Below are 18,653 nucleotides of genomic sequence, written 5' to 3' on the forward strand. Positions count from 1 at the left end.
TTTCTGCAGATTTCCTTATTTTATTTCCAAGGTCATCCCTGATGTCTTCAAGCACACCGTATATTAGTTTTTTATATTCTGCATCTGGCAATTCCAGGATTGTATCTTCATTTGGGAAAGATTTTGATTCTTTAATATGGGGATTTGTAGAAGCAATCATGGTCTGCTTCTTTATGTGATTTGATATCAGCTGCTGTCTCCAAACAATCTGTAAGATATTGTAATGATTTATTTTATATTTGCTCACTGAGTCTTATCTTGCTTTGTTTTGTTTCATTATACCCAATATACTACTAGATTGCGCTTTCTTGATTGTTGTAGCCTTTCAATCACTTATGTCCTATTACGATTTGGGCTGTTACCACATATATAAGCCTAAGAGCCCATTCACTATTCTTGAATAGAATCAGCTAAAGTCTTCTGATGTTGGGTTACCACGTGTGTAGTTCAGATTTTCACCTATTAACTTAGAGGAGTAGTGGTGATAGTTGTGTGCGCCAGATTCTAGTAGCGGCAAGGGGTCACACTCCACGGAGGGCAGGATGCTGACAGCATTCCCCCACGTGCCAGTGAGGTAGGAGTGTCTCTATTCCTAGAGCACTTTGGTGGGTGGGCTCTGCAGCTGTACCTTAGGCACCCAATGCTTGTACCTCTAAAGTTTGGTAGGCGTCACTATCCTCAGACCCCTTTAGCAGGTGGCTAGGTGGTTTGGGTGGAGCTTTAGCCCTCAGTTCCCTGCTGTGGATCAGTGAGGGTTCTGTTTAATAGGTAGAGAGGCATCAGACCTTGAAAACTTGTCTTTCCACTGCTCTGCTACAACAATTACAGTCAGATCTCTATCTGAATTGCCTTTGCAGTATAATAGCCACCTTGTTCCCTGAAGGAATGAAAGCCAAGGACTGTGGATTTCATATGCTTGGCTGGAGCTGGTTCTGTCTTTTTATTCCAATTTAGGGAAATCAGGGAAGGAGTTTTTCCCCCTGGGTTGTTAGTTGCTGCTTCTCTCAGGCCAGGAGAATGGGTTAGGAAAAAAAAAACCCTCGGAGCACTTCACTGCATGGCCCAGGAAATTCCAAAGTTAATGAAGCCACCTGGGGCAGAGAGGGGAGTGATCAGATAGATAGGAGACAGTAGCGCAGGGCAATATAGACAAAGTTTACTTATCTTGCTTGGTGATGACTGTTTTATCTGAGATTCCAGAGGAGCATATAGCCTGTGTGCGCTGGCTGGGTCGAGATTGCCCCCAGGGTCAGGCCTGCGTCCTGTCCCGTGCTTGCACCATCTCGGGAAGCCATGCTCAGCTCCTCTGCGCTTAGTCCAAAGCCCAGCTGCAAGGTTTTCTGACTGGGATGCTGGCTCCAGGCTCCAAAAACAGTCAGTTCTTCCCCGTGGTTGCTCATTCTCTTGTCAGCGGCATCGGTGTGCAGCCTGCTTGCGCTGGCTGAGTGTCTACCAAGGTTACTCCAAGGGGTTAGGGGTTAGGGGTTATGGCTGTGTCCCGTGCTTGCCCCATCTCAGTAAGCCACAATCAGCCCCACCACTCTGGCACCAGGCAACCACGAGGGCTCAAGGCTGTGGCGCAGGACACCGGTTCCAGAAGCGGTCGCTGCTTCAGGATGTGGTTTTCACTCCTCTGTCACTCAGGTCAACTCTTTAGTTCTGTGCTTGATGGTTGGAGTTTGTAGGTTGTCATGTATATGATTGATTCACTTGTTTTTCCAAGTCTTTGTTGCAAGACGGATCCGCGGTAGCTTCTACCTAGTCAGCCATCTTGGCCCCCCTCCTCTTCTAAGTTTTATTATTTGCTTTCTTCTGGTGCCTGAGGGTTTCTTTTGTTGCTCTCTTTCAATTTGTTCAAGTTGTAGGGGTAATACTTTGATTTTGGCCCTTTCTTCTTTTTGGATGTGTGCATTTATTGATATCAATTGACCTCTGAGCACTGCTTTCGCTGTGTCCTTAAGGTTCTGATAAGAAGTGTTTTCATTCACATTGTATTCTATGAATTTCTTTATTCCATCCTTAATGTCTTCTCTAATCCAGTCTTTTTTGAGCAGGGTATTGTTCAGTTTCCAAGTGTTTGATTTCTTTTCTCTGCTTTTTCTGTTATCGGTTTCTACTTTTATGGCCTTAAGGTCAGAGAAGATGCTTTGTAATATTTCAATGTTTTGGATTCTGCTAAGGCTTGCTTTATAACCTAATATGTGGTCTATTCTAGAGAATATTCCATGTGCACCAGAAATAAAGTATAACTGGCTGCTGTTGGGTGGAGCATTCTGTATATGTCTATGAGGTCAAGTTGGTTTGTTGTGGCATTTCGATATTCCTTGTCTTTATTGAGCTTCTTTCTGGATGTCCTGTCCTTCACCGAAAGTGGTGAGTTGAACTCTCCAACTATTACTGTGGAGCTGTCTGTCTCACAGTTCAATGCTGTTAGAATTTGTTTTATGTATCTCGCAGCCCTGTCATTGAGTGCATAAATATTTAATATGGTTATATCTTCTTTGTATATTGCCCTTTTAATGATTATATAGTGTTCTTCCCTATCTTTGATGATGGATTTAACTTTATAGTCTTTTTGTCAGAAATTAATATTGCCACTCTCACTCTTCTTTGGTTGTTGTTTGCTTGATATATATTTTTTTCTATCCTTTGCGTTTTACTTTGTGTCTCTGAGTCTAAGGTGTGTCTCTTGTAGGCAGCGTATAGACGGATTGTGTTTTTTAATCCATTCTGCCACTCTGTGTCTCTGTATTGGTGCATTAAGTCCATTTACATTCAGCATAATTACAGATAGGTATAAATTTAGTGGTATCATTTTGATGTGTTTTTTAGTGTATTTTGACAGTTTCTTTTTCCCACTTAATTTTATGTGCTGAGTAGATTATCTGTATATATTCTCCGTTCCTCATATCTGTTGTTGCTCATTTTGTTTCTGCTGAGTCTCTATTTTTTCTTGCATTTTATTTTGATGTGTAGGATAATTTGTCTACTTTGTGCTTACCTTATTATTTACCTCTATTTTTCTGAATTTTAACTTAACTTTTATTGCTTGTACCACCTTGCCTTGCTCTCCATATGGGAGATACATGACTACATTTCTTTGTCCCTCTTTATTGATTTAATGTTGTCTTCTTTTACATAATACATTGGTGTTTCCCTGTTTTGATTTTTAATCTTGATTTATTTTTGTGGTTTCCCTGTCTGGGTTGACTTCTGATTGCTCTGCCCAGTGTTCTAGCCTTGGGTTGATACCTGATATTATTGCTTTTCTAACCAAAGAACTCCCTGTAGTATCTCTTCTAGTTTTGGTTTGGTTTTTATGAAATCTGAAAACTTCTGCTTATCTGGAAATGTCCTGGTTTCACCTTCATGTTTGAGAGACAGTTTGGTAGATATATGATTATTGGCTGGCCTTTTTTTTCCTTCTTTTTTTTTTATATAAGTCATCCCACTGCCTTCTTGCCCACATGGTTTCTGCCGGGTGGTCAGAGCTTATTCTTGTTGACCCTCCTTTTTAGGTGACTTTTCGTTTATCCCTAGCTGCTCTGAAAATTCTCTCTCTATCTTTGGTTTTTGCAAGTTACATTATAATTGTCTTGGTGACTTTCTTTTAAAATCTACCTTATGTGGAGTTCAATGAGCATCTTGGATAGATATCTTCTCATCTGTCATGATATCAGGGAAGTTTTCTGCCCACAAATCTTCAACAATTCTCTCTGTATTTTCTGTTATCCCTGCCTGTCCTGGTTCTCCAATCACTTGTAGGTTATCCCTCTTGATAGGGTCCCACATGATTCTTAAGGTTTCTTCATTTTTTTTTAATTCTTTTATCTGATTTTTCTTCAAATATGTTGGTGCCAAGTGCTTTATCTTCAAGTTCACAAATTCTGCCTTCTGCTTGCTCAATTCTTCTCCTCTGACTTTGTATCGAGTTGTCTACTTCTGTGATCTTATTGGTAATCTTCTGAATTTCTGATTGCTGTCTGTCTATGGATTTTTTCAGTTTATTAAATTTTTCATTATGTTCCCGAATAATCTTTTTAATTTCATCAGTTTCTTTATCTGTGTGTTCCTTGGCTTGTTCTGCATATTGCCTGATTTCCTTCCTGATGTCTTGAAGGATTCTGTATATTAATCTTTTGTATTCTGCCTCTGTTAATTCCAGGAAGGCACTTTCTTCTAAAAGATCCCTTGATTCTTTGTTTCGAGAGCCTGTTGAGGCAACCGTGCTCTGTGTCTTTATGTCAATTGATATTGACTGTTGTCTCTGAGCCATCTCTAAGTTATTGTATTAGTTTATGTTTGTTTACTGTGTCATAGCTCCTGGCTTTGTTTTGTTTTAATATGCCCAAATGGGTTGCTTGAGTGAGCTAGCTTGACTATTTTTGTCTTTGGAACTCTGACGTCCTGTCCCCAGATGGCTAGAGCTGTTATCAGTTATATTAGTCTAGGAGTCCATTCACTTTTATTGTATGAATGCAACTCAGGTGTCCAGGTAGATGATCATCAAGTGCGTGGTACAGACTCAGTTCTACAGTTTAGTGGGGCAGGGATGATTGGTGTTGGTACCGGTATCTGGCTGCAGGAGGGTTCATGCTCTGAACAAGGCAGGGGGCTGAGAATTGTCCCCCAAATGTCTCTGAGGAAAGCGTGTCCCTGTTCCCTATAGCATACAGGTAGGTGAGTTCTGCAGATGGACAATGGGCACCCAATGTTTTTGGTTGTAATAAGCGAGAGGTACGAGTTATCCTTGGACCCTTGTCGTGGGTGGCTGGGTGACATGAATGGAGCCACCAGTCCTTTGGCCCCTGATGTGGGTAGGTGAGGACCCTGTTTGATAGACAAAGCAATGTCAAACATCAGTTACCCCCCTCTCCACCGCACAGCTGAAACAGTTGTAGTCTGTCAAGAAGAGCCTATTCTCCTGAAGTAGGCCCATATAGGTCCATTCACAGGGGAAAGGTACTCAAAGTCCACGGGCTGTTTATTCCTGGACAGGACCTGCTTCTGTCCTGAGTTCATCCAGTTAGTGGAGCTGGTAAATTTTCTTTCCCCCAATTGCAAATTTATTCCTTTTCCAAGGCCAGGAAAATGGCTCTAGGTGCTGAACAGGGCTTATCTCAGGCCGAGGGAAATCAGCCACTGAAGCCAGCTTGGGGGGCGGGGATGGTAAAACATACGCAAGTACTTAGCTTTTGCTGAGAGCACCATTCTTTTCTGATTCCGGAGGTGTGCGTAAGCCGTGTGGCTGGCTGCTTCTCCATGGGGAAACTAAACTGCAGCTGAATGCTTGTACCAGCCCATGGCGCCACTCCCAGGAATGGTGCCTGAGGGCTCCTGGAGATTCAGGTCTGGTAACTCCTCTCTGCTTCTGAACCGTCTCTTCCTCCACCTGCCCCTGAGTTCATTTTCTAACCTTGACCTTGATGTTCAGACTGCTAGCTTGTTATAAATATACTGGTTTCACTTTTTTGGGGGGGTCTTTGTTGTAAGAGGGTTTACCAGAACCATCTGTCTATTCTGCCGTCTTGACCTTGCCCCTCAAGTTTCTTTTTTGTGTCTTTCATTTCCTACATTCTCTTTGGCTGTAGATAAACAGAGAGCAATAGTTGTATCTTAGAAGGCCACTATCAAGCTTTTAAAATCCCAGGCACTACTCAGCAAACTAGGACGTCAAGTATAACTTTAGGAAAGGACCTCTTCAAAGTGTTGAAGAGCAAAGATGTCACCCTGAAGACTAAGGTGCACCTAACCCAAGCCATGGTATTTTCAATCGCATCATATGCATGTGAAAGCTGGACAGTGAGTAAGGAAGACCAAAGAAGAGTTGACACCTTTGAATTGTGGTGTTGGCAAAGACTATTCAATATACCATGGACTGCCAAAAGAACAAACAAATCTGCCTTAGAAGAAGTGCAACCAGAATGCTCCTTAGAAGCAAGGATGGAGAGACTGCGTCTTACATACTTTGGATATGTTGTCAGGAGGGATCAGTCCCTGAAGAAGGACATAATGCTTGGCAGAGTACAGGGTCAGTACAAAAGAGGAAGACCCTCAGCGAGGTGGATTGACACAGTGGCTGCAACAATGAACTCAAACATAACAATGATTGTAAGGATGGCTCAGGCCCGGGCTGTGTTTCGTTTTGTTGTGCATAGGGTCGCTATGAGTCAGAACCGACTCGATGGCACCTAACAACAACAACAACATTGTGCCCGTGTACCCAGATGTTCCACTAGACTCTGGTCCTAATACTTCAAATCCGGAAAACCAATCCCACGAGGTGTTTGGTTATGTATAAGAAATATTCACAAATCTGCCCTCTATATGATTTATTATATATATGACTATGTGTGCATAAACTCCCATACATGTATATGCATAAACATACTCACGTATATATACACTTATGTGTACTTATACATGTAAATGCCTACCTGAATACATATATATATGTGTAACATATATATATATATATATATGTATATATATACCCGCATATATATTTTTGGTCGTTTTTGCTTATGTTTGAAAATTATACGTTACATGCTATTACCAACAAATTCTTTTTCCTTGTGTACCTTTTACTCATATGGTTTGCCTTTGTCATGCTGTGTGTACTTTACTCTCATTTGGTGTTACCTTTCCCATTACCAAAAGTAACCAGTGTGTGCTCTCTAGAGAGTGAATTTCTGTTTCACTCCACCCCGTCTCTGGTAAACACATTTTCTGCATATTTTTATTAGTGCATATCATTTCATAAATGTGATAACATAGAATATTTCTTTTATTGTGACAGAAATTTTCACTTGAGATAATGTTCTCCAGGTTCTTCCATGTTCCAAGGAGTTTAGGGAACTCATATTTCTGTCTTGCTGAGTAGTATTTCATTGTATGTATGTACCACATTTTAGTTATCCATTCATCGGTTGATGGGCAGTTAGGTTCTTTCCATGTTTTTGCTATTGTGAATAGTGCTGCGATGAAAATAGGTGTGCATATGTCTGTTCCTGTCACTTCTGTCAGATCCCTAGGGCAAATAGCTGGAGTGGAATTGCTGGGTTATATGGCAGCTCTGCCAGCAGTTTTTTGAGGAACCGCAAGACTGTTTTGAAAATGGCTGTATCATTTTGAATTTTCACCAGCAACGGATGAGGGTTCCAATTCATCCAAATCCTCTCCAACACTTGTTATTTTCCCTTTTTTTAGTTTTTGATTTTTTTATTCTAGCCATTCACAGTGGGAGTGAAATGTTATCCCGTGTTGGTATTGATTTGCATTTCCCTGGTGCCTAATGATGTTGAGCAGCTCTTCACGTGTCTGTTGGCCATGTGAATATTCTCATTGGTGAAATGTATGTTCATGTTCTTTGCCTATTTCTTGATATGATTGTCTTTTGCTTATTAAGTTGTAGAAGTTTTACATATTTTAGATATTAGACTCTAATCACTTATATAATTGCCAAAGAATTTTTCCCAGTCTGTAGGCTGTCTCTTCCCTGTTTTTATTAAGTCTTTTGATGAGCGTAAGTATTTAACTCTTAGGAGGTCCGAGTTATCTATTTTGTTTTCTGATGCTTGTGCATTCATTATTATGTTTGATAATCTATCATTTGAAAACTAAGTAGGTCCAAAAGGTTTGTTCCTATATTCTTTTTGTAGAACTGTATGGTTCTAAATTTAAATTTAGCTCCTTGATCTATATTGATTTAGTTTTTCTGCATGGCGTGAGGTATGGGTCTTGTTTCATTTTTCTGTTTGTGGAAATCCAATTTCACCTGCACCATTTGTTGAAGAGACTATTCTTTTGCCAATGAAAGGATTTGGCCCCCTTGTCGAAAACCAATTGACCATAGATGTTTGGATTTATTGCTGGATTTTCAATTCTGTTCCATTGGCCTTTGTGTCTATGTTTAAACAAGTACTAGGCTGCTTTGATTTACTGTAGCTGTGTAATCTGTTTTGAAGTGAGGAACTATGAGGCCTGCTACTTTTTTATTTTTCAAATGTGTGACTATTTCAGTTCTCTCGTCTTCCATAGAAAAAGGAGGATTCTTTTTCCATTTTTGTGAAGAAAACTGTAGGAATTTTGATTAGGATTGTGTTCTATCTGTAGGTCACTTTGTGTATTATTGACATGTTCACTATATTAAGTCTTCCAATCCATGAGTACAGAATTTCTTTCCATCTATCTAGGTCTTCTTTAAGATCGTTCAGCAGTGTTTTGTAATTTTCATTGCATAAGGCTTTAGTATCAATGGGTACATTTATTCCTATATGTTTTATTTTCTTAAATGGTATTGTAAAAGGACTTGTTTTCATTCCATAAATATTTATTTTGGAATAAAAATTTCATACATTTTTATTCAATTTCATAAACCCTAAGGGTGCAGCTTAAGCCATCCCACCTGTGTGGAGCAAGAACCTAGGGAAATCAAGGAGCTACTTTCTGTGACCTGGTTCTCAACTGTCCTGGTCAAGGAAACAAGTAAATTTCAGACAAAACATTGGTGCCTCCACATTTATTGTGAAATGTCTATATATTAAATAAATGCAGCAAGAAACACTGTATGACAGTAAATATAGTAGGGAAAACTTTTGGAATGGCATCAGGAGAAAGTATGTCTTACAGCATTTCCAGGTCTAAAATTCTGTGGCTGTGCAGTTCTGTAATGGAACTTTCAAAGAGAAGAGGAAAAAGAAATAGAATTTTTTGAAAGCGTATTCAGAAGAAGAAATGAACGTGGTCCAAAGTGCATCTAAATGTGGAAGAGCACTCTTCCCCATTCCAGGATACTGTATTTTAAGTGGAGCCCTGGTTGCAAAGTGGTTAAGAGCCCTGCTGCTAACCAAAAGGTGGCAGTTTAAATCCACCAACCACTCCTTGGAAACCCTGTGGGTAAGTTCTACTCTGACTGGTAGGGTCGCTGTGAGTCAGAATCCACTCAATAGCAAAAGGTAAGCTTAGGGAAGGAGCCCTGACTGTGTGAGGTTAAGCGCTGTGTTGCTAAGGAAATACCCAGGGAATAAGGCCCTGGCTGCAGAGGAGAAACACCAGGGAATCTGCCACCATAAAGATTACAGCCTAGGAAACGCTATGGGACAGTTCTACTGTGTCATATAGGGTCTCCATGAGGGGAGATTGACTCCATGGCACAAAAACAATGACCACAATTTTTATAAATCATGAGTGGTGGCTTCAGACATGCTCTTTTGGCAGAAGGGTTGATGTGGAGGTTCTGGGTGAGAAGGTGTCACTTGCTTTCCAAGAAGCCTCAGAATTCACCCCAGATGCTTTGTTTTCTGCTCCTGCAGTGCTCTTCATAAACCCATTACAGTAGAGTCGATTCTGACCCCTAATGATCCTGTAGGACACAGTAGAACTGCCCCATAGGACTTCCAAGAAATGGATGGGAGATTTGAACTACCAGCCTTTTGGTTAGCAGGCAGTAGCTCTTAACCACTCTGCAACCATGGCTCAGGGAACCCCATTCCCGCCCTGCTTTAGGAGCTGACGCATGTGCACGCCCTCCTGGGACAGGGCTCTGGGGCGCGCGAACTGCCGCCCTCTAAAGGCCTCAGGCGTCAGTTGCAGAAGGTCACCTTCACTGAGGCGCGCGGCAGGAGCAGGGAAGGCAGGGTCCCTGAGGGTAGGTCTCACGGCTGTGCTGGGCTGGGCTGTGCCAGGGGAGGCCTCAGACCCTGAGCCCAGAGAGCAGCGCCTTTCTTTCTCATAGATCAGTTATTACAAAGGAAGGTAATGGACACGCAAACTCACCCTTAGTAATGTTGCTGCTATACTTTACCCTCCTATAGGCTGTTGGGTTATTTGCAGGCGTGGGTTTTGTATTGGGCGATCCCCTTTCATGGTGTAGAATTCAGTGCCCTGGGGTTGCTAGCTTGTCCTGAGCTGGCAGTGTTTATACCATGGGAAATGGCAAACGCTGCATCTCAGAACTGCATTGATTGTTTTCCTAATTGGTGGACTGAAAATTAGGGGGGAAATTTCTATAATGCCTCTTTAAACTGACAAGTGTGTCAAGTCATTATCCGTTACATTCTGAATAATACCTAATTTTGAACAATTCTTCAGGATTTGAAAATCACTTTCTGTTTAAGCACAGAAAGATCTCCTGTCAAGGAAAATTCAGTCAAGTTCCAACCTCTGAGCTTGCTTCTCTTAGGTCTTCCTTGTTAACAAACATGCCAACCAACATTCATGTTGCGATGGCACTCATTAGTCCAGGAATTGAGTGACTTTGCTGAATTGACTAAAAACCAACCGTTTATTTGTAGTGTCCTGTCATGAAATCATGATTGACTTGCAAGCATGATAGGTTGAGGATGCAAGAGATTTGCCAAGATCAGCAAAAGCATCCTTCTACTGATCTGTGTGTATAAAAATTCCAGTCACGAGTATTACATGTTTGATTGAGATCGTTAACTTGTGTGCCACCCCTCCATTTGTATCTCGGAAAATTTACAGGTATTTCTAATTCTGCAGAAAGCCAGTGTGGGTATGTAATCCTTTGCCAGCACACAACTGCCTGTGCATTTGAGACTGTAAGGTGGTGTATGTGTGTTTCCATCCCGGAGGAGTGGAGGGAGTGTCAGTGGGTGCATTTGGAATGTGAGGTACGTGTGTATATTAACAGGCCGTCGGGGTCCCTGTGTGTACTTGAGGAAATGAGAATGTTTTGTGTTTGTTTTTATTATTATAACTTAAAACATATTTTATTACAAAATAACCCTTCAGAATATTTTTGTTCACTTGCACATATAAACATGTAGGCACTCTTGTTTATTCCAGAGCATGAGAAACATTGTTCTATAACCAGTTTTCTGGATTAGGAACAAACACTGCCAACCTTTTGCATGTCAGTAAATGCAGGTCTATTCACATAGGTTTTCGATGCAATTTCTTTTTGGCTTAAATCAACAAAAACTTATTTTGCTTTTTATTTGAAAAAAAAAAATTAGTGTGCTTTAAGTGAAAGTTACAGTTAAAGTCAGTTTCCCATAGAAAAACTTACACACTTTGCTTTGTTACCCAAGCTGCCCTCCGTATAATGTGGCAGCACACTCCTCTCCTCCACCGTGTTTTTCCCGTGTCCATTGAAACAGCTCCTATTCCCCTCTGCCCTCTCACCTCACCTCCGAACACAAGCCAGCCACTTAGTCTCAAGTATGTACTTGAGCTAAGAAGCACACTCCTTACCAGTACCAACTTATGTCTTATACAGCAGTCTAACCTTTGGCTGAAGAGTTGGCTTAGGGAATGGTTTTAGTTTTAGGCTAACAGAGTGTCTGGGGGCCATGTCTTCTGGGGTCCCTCCAGTCTCAGTCAGACCATTAAGTCTGTTCTATTTACTAGAATCTGAGTTCTACACCCCACTTTTCTACTGCTCCATTAGGGACTTCTGTTATGTTCCCTGTCAGGGTTGTCATTGGTGGTAGCCAGGCACCGTTTAGTTCTCCTGATGAAGTATCTGGTTTATGTGGCCCTTTCTGTCTCCTGGACTCATATTTTCCTTGTGCTTTGGTGTTCTTCATTCTCCTTTGTTCCAAGTGGGTTGGGACCAATTGATGCATATTAGGTGGCCTATTGCTAGCTTTAAAGACCCCAGAGGCTACTTACCAAAGTGGGATGCAGAACATTTTTTTAATAAACTTCATTATGCCAAATGACTTAGATTTCCCCTGAAACCATGGTTCCCAGGTCCCTCCTCCTGATTCTCTGTCCCTCGAAGTGTTTGGTCATATTCAGGAAACTTCTTAGTTTTTGATTTAGTCCAGTTGCGCTGACTTCCCCTGTATTGTGTGTTGCCCTTCCCTTCACCTAAAATAATTCTTGTCTACCATCTAGTTAGTGAATACCCCTCTTCCTCCTTCTGCCCTCATAACCAGCAAAGAATGTTTTCTTCTGTGTGTAAACCTTTTCTTCAGTTCTTATAATAGTGGTCTCATACAACATTTGTCCTTTTGTGACTGACTAATTTCACTCAGCATAATGCCTTCCAGATTCATCAATGCTATGAGGTGTTTCACAGATTTATCATTGTTCTTTATTATTGTGTACTATTCCATTGTGTGAATATACCATAATTTGTTTATTCATTCATCCATTGATGGGCACCTAGGTTGTTCCCATCGCTTTTTTTTTTCTTAATAGATTTTATTATGCCAATTGACTTAGATGTCCCCTGAAACCATGGTCCCCAAACCTCTGCCCCTGCTATGCTGTCCTTCAAAGCATTCAGTTTATTCAGGAAACTTCTTTGCTTTTGGTTTAGTCCAGTTGTGCTGACCTCTCCTGTATTGTGTGCTGTCTTTCCCTTCACCTAAAATACTGCTTATCTACTATCAAATTATTGAAAACCTGTCTGCCTCCCTCCCTCCCTTTCCCCTCTAGTAACCATCAAAGAATATTCTCTTATGTGTTTAAACTATTTCTTGAGTTCTTATAATAGTGGTCTCATACAATATTTGTCCTTTTGCAGCTGACTAATTTCACCCAGCATAATGCCTTCCAGATTCCTCCATGTTACGAAATATTTCACGGATTCATCAGTGTCCTTTTGTGTACATATACCATAATCTATTTATCCATTCATCTGTTGATGGACACTTTGGTTGCTTTCAACTTTTTGCTATTGTAAATAGTGCTGCAGTGAACATGGTTGTGCTTATATGTGTTTGTGTAAAGTTTCTTATTTCTCTAGGATATATTCCAAGTAGTGGGATTGCTGAATCATGTGGTAGTTCTATATTTAGTTTTTTCAGGAAGAGCCAAATAAATTTTCAAAGTGGTTGTACCATTTTACATTCCCACCAGCAGTGTAGAAGTGTTCCAGTCTCTCCACAACCTCACCAACATTTATTATTTTGGGTTTTTTGGATTAATGCCAGTCTTGTTGCAGTGAGATGGAATCTCATCATAGTTTTGATTTCCATTTCTCTAATGGCTAATGATTGTGAGCATTTCCTCATGCATCTGTTAGCCAACAGAATGTCTTCTTTAGTGAAGTGTCTGTTCATATTTTGCCCATTTTTTAATTGGGTTATTTGTGTTTTTGCAGTATCTTGGATTTTAGAGATCAGAAGCTAATCAGAAATGTCATAGCTAAAAACTTTTTCCCAGTCTGTGTAGGCAGTTTTTTACTCTTTTGGTGAAGTCTTTGGATAGGCATAGTTGTTTGATTTTTAGGAGCTCCCAGTTATCTAGTTTCTCTTCTGCATTGTTTGTAATGTTTTTTATACTGTTTATGCCATGTATAAGGGCTCCTAGCGCTGCTTCTATTTTCTCTTCCATGATCTTTATCATTTAGATTTTATGTTTAGGTAGTCTTTGATCCGCTTTGAGTTCATTTTGTGCATGGTGTGAGGTATGGGTCTTATTTAATTTTTTTTGCAAATGGATATCCAGTTATGCCAGCACCACTTGTTAAAAAGATTGTCTTTTCCCCATTTAACTGATTTTGGGCCTTTTTCAAGTATCACCTGCTTGTATGTGGATAGATTTATGCCTGGATTCTCAATTCTGTTCCATTGGTTTATGTATCTGTTGTTGTACCAGTATCACACTGTTTTACCTACTGTGGCAGTATAATGGTTTCTAAAGTCAGGTAGAGGGAGGCCTCCCACTTTTTTCTTTTTTTTTTTCTGTAATGCTTTACTTCTCCTGGGATTCTTTCCCTCCATAGGAAGTTGGTGATTTGTTTCTCTATCTCATGAAAGAGCATCAATGGAATTTGGATGGATATTGCATTGAATCTATAGATGGCTTTTGGTAGAACAGACATTTTTACAATGTTGCACTTTCCTATCCGTGACCAAGGTATCTTTTTCCAATTATGTAGGTCTCTTTTGGTTTCTTGCGGTTGTGTCTTGTAGTTTTTCTTGTATAAGTCTTTTACATCTCTGGTAAGATTTATTCCTAAGTATTTTATCTTCTTGGGGACTAATGTAAATTGTATTGATTTGGTGATTTCTTCTTTGATGTTCTTTTTGTTGGTGTGGAGGAATCCAACTGATTTTTGTATGTTTATCTTGTATCCTGAAACTCTGCTGAACTATTAGCTTCAGTATTTTTCTTGAGAATTCTTTAGGGTTTTCTGTGTATATGATCATGTCATTTGCAAATAAAGATACTTTTAGTTCTTCCTTATCAATCTGGATGCCCTTTATTTCTTTATGTAGCCGAATTGCTCTGGCTAGGACCTCCAGCAGAATGTTGAATGAGAGTGGTAATAAAGGGCATCCTTGTCTGGTTCCCGATCTCAAGGGGAATGCTTTCAGACTGTCTCCATTTAGAATGACGTTGCTGTTGGCTTTGTTTAAATGCCCTTTATTATGTTGAGGAATTTTCCTTCTATTCATATTTTGCTGAGTTTTTTTTTTTTTTTTTATCATGAATGGGTGTTGAACTTTGTCAAATAAATGCCTTTTCTGCATCGATTGATAAAATCATGTGGTTCCTGTCTTTTGTTTTAGTTATATAATGGATTACATTGATTCTTTTTCTAATGTTGAACCATCCCTGCATACCTGGTATGAATCCCGCTTGGTCATGGTGGATTATTTTTTTGATATGTTGTTGAATTTTATTGGCTAAAATTTTGTTGAGGATTTTTGGATCTAAGTTCATGAGGGATATAGGTCTGTAATTTTGTTTTTTTTTAGTGTCTTTACCTGGTTTGGGTATCAGGTAAATGCTGGCCTCATAAAATGATTTTGGGGGTATTCCGCCCTTTTCTGTGCTCTACCTTTAGTAGTAGTGGTGTAATTCTTCTCTGAAAGTTTGATAGCGCGCTGCAGTGAAGCCATCCAGGCCAGGGCTTTTTGTTGTTGTTGCTGTTGGGAGTTTTTTGATTACCTTTTCATTCTCTTCTTTTGTTATGGGGCTATTTAGTTGTTCTACCTCTGTTTGCGTTAGTTTAGGTAGGTCGTGTTTTTCTAGGAATTCATCCATTTCTTCTAGGTTTTCAAATTTGTTAGAACACAATTTTTCAGAATAATCTGATAGGGCTGTTTTAAATTCAGTTTGGTCTGTTGTAATATTGGAAACCCTGGTGGCGTAGTGGTTAAGTACTACAGCTGCTAACCAAAGGCTCAGGAGTTCGAATCCAGCAGGCGCTCCTTGGGAACTCTATGGGGCAGTTCTACTCTGTCTTAAAGGATCGCTATGGGTCGGAATCGACTCGACGGCACTGGGTTTGGTTTTTTTTGTTTGTTTGTTGTAATATGGCCAATCTCATTTCTTATTCGGGTTATTTGCTTCCTCTTCTGTTTTTCTTTTGTCAGTTTGACCAATGGTGTATCAATTTTGCTAATTTTTTCAAAGAACCAGCTTTTGGTCTTGTTAATTCTTTCAATTGTTTTTCTGTTTTCTATTTCCTTTAGTTCTGCTCTAATTTTTATTATTTCCTTTCTTCTAGTGCTTGAAGGTTTCTTTTGTTGCCCTCTTGCTATTTGTTCAAGTTGTAGGGATAATTCTTTGGTTTTGGCCCTTTCTTCTTTTTGTATGTGTGCATTTATTGATATCAATTGACCTCTGAGCACTGCTTTCGCTGTGTCCCAAGGGTTCTGATAGTAAGCATTTTCATTCTCATTGTATTCTATGAATTTCTTTATTCCATCCGTAATTTCTTCTATAAACCCAATCTTTTTTGAGCAGGGTATTGTTCAGTTTGCAAGTGTTTGATTTCTTTTCCCTGCTTTTTCTGTTATTGATTTCTACTTATGGTCAGAGAAGATGTTTTGGATTCTGCTAAGGCTTGCTTTATGACCTAATGTGTAGTCTATTCTAAAGAATGATCCATTTGCACTAGAAAAGAAAGTATACTTGGCTGCTGTTGGATGGAATGTTCTGTATATGTCTCTAAGGTCGAGTTCGTTGATTGCGGCATTTAGATCCTCCACGTCTTTATTGAGCTTCTTTTTGAATGTCCTGTCCTTCACGGAGAGTGGTGTGTTGAAGTTTCCTACTTTAATTGTGGAGCTGTGTATCTCAGTTTTCAATGCTATTAGACTTTGTTTCATGTATGTTGCAGCCCTGTCATTGGGTGCAAAAATATTTAATATGGTTCTTTCCTTACCTTTTGTGGTAGATTTAACTTTGAAGTCTAATTTTTTTATTGTATTATATATCCAATTTATTTAAGTTATTTTTTCTTGTTTTTTTAATAAGTTTTATTGTGCTTTAAGTGAAAGTTTACAAAGCAAATTAGTCTCTCACACAAAAACCCATATACACCTTGCTACACACTCCCAATTACTCTTCCCCTAATGAGACAGCCCGCTCTCTCCCTTCACTCTCTCTTTTTGTGTCCATTTCACCAGCTTCCAACCCCCTCCACCCTCTCATCTCCCCTCCAGGCAGAAGATGCCAACAGAGTCTCAAGTGTCCACCTGATCCAAGAAGCTCACTCCTCACCAGCATCCCTCTCCAAGCCATTGTCCAGTCCAATCCATGTCTGAAGAGTTGGCTTCAGGAATTGTTACTGTCCTGGGGCAACAGAAGGTCTGGGGGCCATGGCCACCGGGGTCCTTCTAGTCTCAGTCAGACCGTTAAATCTGGTCTTATGAGAATTTGGGGTCTGCATCCCACTGCCCTCCTGCTCCCTCATGAGTTCTCTGTTGTCTGTCAAGGCAGTCATCAGTTGTAGCTGGACACCAACTAGTTCTTCTGGTCTCAGGATGATGTCATCCCTGGTTCATGTGGCCCTTTCTGTCTCTTGGGCTCCTAATCACCTTGTGTCCTTGGTGTTCTTCATTCTCCTTTGATCCAGGTGGGTTGACACCAACTGATGCATCTTAGATGGCTGCTTGCTAGCATTTAAGACCCCAGACTCCACTCTTCAAAGTGGGATGCAGAATGTTTTCTTAATAGATTTTATTATGCCCATTGACTTAGATGTCCCCTGAAACCATGGTCCCCAAACCCCTGCCCCTGCTATGCTAGCCTTCAAAGCATTCAGTTTATTCAGGAAACTTCTTTGCTTTTGGTTTAGTCCAATTGTGCTGACCCCCTCCCCTGTTTTGTGTGTTGTCTTTCCCTTCACCTAAAGTAGTTCCTATCTACTATGTAATTAGTGAATGCCCCTCTCCCAACCTCCCTCCCTCCCACTTCTCGTAACCACAAAAGAATGTTTTCTTCTCAGTTTAAGCTATTTCTCAAGTTCTTATAATAGTGGTCTTCTACAATATTTGTCCTTTTTCAGCTAATTTCACTCAGCAAAATGCCTTCCAGGTTCCTCCATGTTATGAAATGTTTCACAGATTCCTCATTGTCAATATACCATAAATTATTTATCCGTTCATCCACTGATGGGCACCTTGGTTGCTTCCATGTGTTTGCTATTGTAAACAGTGCTGCAGTAAACATGGCTGTGCATATGTCTGTTCAGGTAAAGGCTCTTATTTCTTTAGGATATATTCCAAGGAGTGGGATTGCTGGATCATATGGTAGTTCTATTTCTAGCTTTTTAAGGAAGCACCAAATCAATTTCCAAACTAGTTGTACCATTTGACATTCCCACAAGCAGTGTATAAGTGTTCCAATATCTCCACAACCTCTCCAACATTTATTATTTTGTGTTTTTTGGATTAATGCCAGCCTTGTTGGAGTGAGATGAAATCGCGTTCTATTTTTGACCTGCGTTTCTCTAATGGCTAATGATCGTGAACATTTCCTCATATATCTGTTAGCTACCTGAATGTCTTCTTTAGTGAAGTGTCTGTTCATATCTTTTGCCCATATTTTAATTGGGTTATTTGTGTTTTTGTAATTGAGTTTTTGCAGTATCATGTAGATTTTAGAGATCAGGCGCTGATCAGAAATGTCATAGCTAAAAACTTTTTCCCAATCTGTAGGTAGTCGTTTTACTCTTTTGGTGAAGTCTTTGGATGAGCATAGGTGTTTGATTTTTAGGAGCTCCCAGTTATCTAGTTTTTCTTCTGTATTCTTAATAATGTTTTGTATATTGTTTATGCCATGTATTAGGGCTCCTAACGTTGTCCCCATTTTTTTCCCATGATCTTTATCGTTTTAGGTTTTATATTTAGGTCTTTGATCCATTTTGAGTTAGTTTTTGTGCATGGAGTGAGGTATGGGTCTTGTTTCATTTTTTTTTTTGCAGATGGATATCCAGTTATGCCAGCACCATTTGTTAAAAAGACTGTCTTTTCCCCCATTTAACTGTTTTGGGGCCTTTGTCAAATATCAGCTGCTCATATGTGGATGGATTTAAGACTGGATTCTCAATTCTGTTCCATTGGCCCATGTGTCTGTTGTTGTACCGGGACCAGGCTGTTTTGACTACTGTGGCGGTATAATAGGTTCTAAAATCAGGTAAAGTAAGGCCTCCCAGTTTGTTCTTCTTTTTCAGTAATGCCTTATTTATCCAGGGCCACTTTCCCTTCCATATGAAGTTGGTGATTTTTTTCTCAAGTTGGTGATTTGTTCCTTTGAAGTCTATTTTTTCAGGAATATTGCCCCTCCTGCTCTTTTTTGATTGTTGTTTGCTTGATATATTTTTTCCATCCGTTGAGTTTTAGTTTATTTGTGTCTCTGCGTCTAAGGTGTGTCTCTCGTAGGCAGCACACAGACGGATCATGTTCTTTAACCATTCTGCCACTCTCTGTCTCTGTACC

The 18,653-nt window shown here is 40.0% G+C and overlaps 1 protein-coding gene across 1 annotated transcript in view; it reads right to left on the bottom strand.

Annotated features, from left to right (window-relative positions):
* Positions 1-1,184: 1,184 nt before the first annotated feature.
* LOC100659664 (NUT family member 2G-like) overlaps positions 1,185-18,653 on the bottom strand; it is a 47,222-nt gene continuing 29,753 nt past the window's right edge. The window contains exon 9 of the mRNA XM_064290967.1: positions 1,185-1,449. Within this exon, the coding sequence (XP_064147037.1) occupies positions 1,185-1,449 (265 nt within the window). The remainder of the gene's footprint in view (positions 1,450-18,653) is intronic.

Source organism: Loxodonta africana, chromosome 9 (genome assembly GCF_030014295.1).
Source record: "Loxodonta africana isolate mLoxAfr1 chromosome 9, mLoxAfr1.hap2, whole genome shotgun sequence".
Lineage (NCBI taxonomy): Eukaryota > Metazoa > Chordata > Mammalia > Proboscidea > Elephantidae > Loxodonta > Loxodonta africana.